Here is a 2,012-nt window from a genome sequence, read left to right as displayed (position 1 = left end):
TCACAGGGCTGACCAGACTGGGACCACTACTCACAGGGCTGACCAGACTGGGACCACTACTCACAGGGCTGACCAGACTGGGACCACTACTCACAGGGCTGACCAGACTGGGACCACTACTCACACAGGTGGCCAGACTGGGACCACTACTCTCACAGGGGTGACCAGACTGGGACCACTACTCACAGGGGTGGCCAGACTGGGACCACTACTCACACAGGGGTGGCCAGACTGGGACCACTACTCACACAGGGGTGACCAGACTGGGACCACTACTCACGCAGGGGTGGCCAGACGGGGACCACTACTCACACAGGGGTGGCCAGGAAAATTACTACATTTTTTTTTCACTTAAAAGTTGTCTGGAGATCTTTGTGTTTTGGTCATTTCCTTATGTCCTTATACAGGCAGTGACTACCTTATAAACATGGTGTCAGAACCATTTTAAAAGTGGGGGGACACACTGTTGGGGGGTCTGGGGGTCCCCCCTCCCCAGAAACATTTGGACAAAATAGATGCCATTTACTGCATTCTGGTGTATTTTACCAGGTTGTTAAACATAATTTTACCGATTTAATTTAATTATTTCAAAGACAGATTCTTCATTAAACTAGTTCTATCATTCTGTTTTTAAACTCACCACTATATCTGAGATAAGTTTAATTAATGTGTCACAATTTATCACATCCAATGATTTAAAGGGTGTTTTTTGTATTTTTATATTGTTTATTGATTTATTTTTAATTGTAACACATGCCATTGTGCCAAATAATGATGACCTTCAACTGCATGTTTAAAACTAACATTATAAATTTTACCCAGTGAATTTAGTGAATTTAGAGGGGTGTTTCACTTTTTTCTGATTTAGTGAAAGGTCTACTCATAATAAACACAGAACATCATGCAGCCTTCATAACATAAAATGACATTGTGTTATGGTGACAAAACAAAACATTTGTCACCATAAGTCCAAAAGTTGACACCATAAATCAGATTATATAGGCATATGTTCTGTATATAAAGAAAATCATCACTTAATCATCATTACTCTTCTTCAGTGATAGACCTTGGTGATATTTCAAACTGTTAAACACTGCCACCAACTGTTCAGGAGGATTGTTACACCCCTACAGGTTGTTTCACTGTGGAAGGGGTGTGTACAGCAGGGTGGCCAAAGAGTTGTCTGTGGTGGCCATGGCCACCCCTGGCCACCACCTGGCTCCGCCCCTGACAGGAGCCTAGAGTGTGCCACTCAACATATTTTCTTACTGACCTGATTACTGAAGCATTTCTCAGTAGAGAAATCAGCACTGTGAGCAATCACATCCTTACTGGACAGGACAGCGTAAACCACAAACTGGATCTCTGGTGCCATGTCTGGAGTCATTGTCAACTTAAAGGACACCATGCCTGCATTCACTGAAAAAGAAAATGAATGTGATACCAGAATTATAAATCCAAAAAGGCATCCACAAATCTATAAAATTTATCAAATTGATTTTTGGCTATGCAAATACAAAGAATATTATGATTAAAAAGTGAGGGACGCAATCTTTACACACCAGATTTATCTTCTAGTTGGACCTGTTTTCGTCCCTGGACAACAATAGCTCCTCTAGATAGGACCTGTGGATTTTGGGGAGGTAAAAATAAAAATGCTTTAGTAAATCTTCGTTTGCTTACTGAATAGGAAGCAACTTGTTTTAGTTGAAAAGGTGCTGGTTTTCTTTTCATGTTACTTTGATATGAGTGAAAGGTTACTGATGTGTTTTAATTTGTTGTTTTTTTAGATTGATTCCACCAGCAAAAACTGCTCAGAGGGACCAGATGGGATTGCAATAGTGTGCGTTTCATGCCCACGTAACATGTTCTCATGCCGTGCCCAAGCATCAATATGTTACAAGTCCGTCCTTGTGGCCCGCTGCTTTTCCGGGTTAGTGTGACGTCTGAGGTTAACATGAGAAATCAGGATTAATGGATAACTTTAGGGTCTGTGGTTAACATGAGGTTAG

General features: G+C 41.4%; 1 protein-coding gene across 1 annotated transcript in view; it reads right to left on the bottom strand.

Moving 5' to 3' along the window:
• The window catches only part of LOC106530959 (alpha-2-macroglobulin), a 61,288-nt gene that overhangs the window by 47,704 nt on the left and 11,572 nt on the right, over nucleotides 1–2,012 (bottom strand). Inside the window, exons 13-14 of the mRNA XM_014026695.1 lie at nucleotides 1,563–1,626; nucleotides 1,274–1,419 (exon numbers count right to left, since the gene is read on the bottom strand). Coding sequence (XP_013882149.1) covers nucleotides 1,274–1,419; nucleotides 1,563–1,626 — 210 coding nt within the window. The remainder of the gene's footprint in view (nucleotides 1–1,273; nucleotides 1,420–1,562; nucleotides 1,627–2,012) is intronic.

Source organism: Austrofundulus limnaeus, unplaced genomic scaffold (genome assembly GCF_001266775.1).
Source record: "Austrofundulus limnaeus strain Quisiro unplaced genomic scaffold, Austrofundulus_limnaeus-1.0 Scaffold582, whole genome shotgun sequence".
NCBI classification, from domain to species: Eukaryota; Metazoa; Chordata; class Actinopteri; order Cyprinodontiformes; family Rivulidae; genus Austrofundulus; species Austrofundulus limnaeus.
Note: the sequence above shows the minus strand (reverse complement) of the source record. Positions and strands in the feature narration are given on the sequence as shown.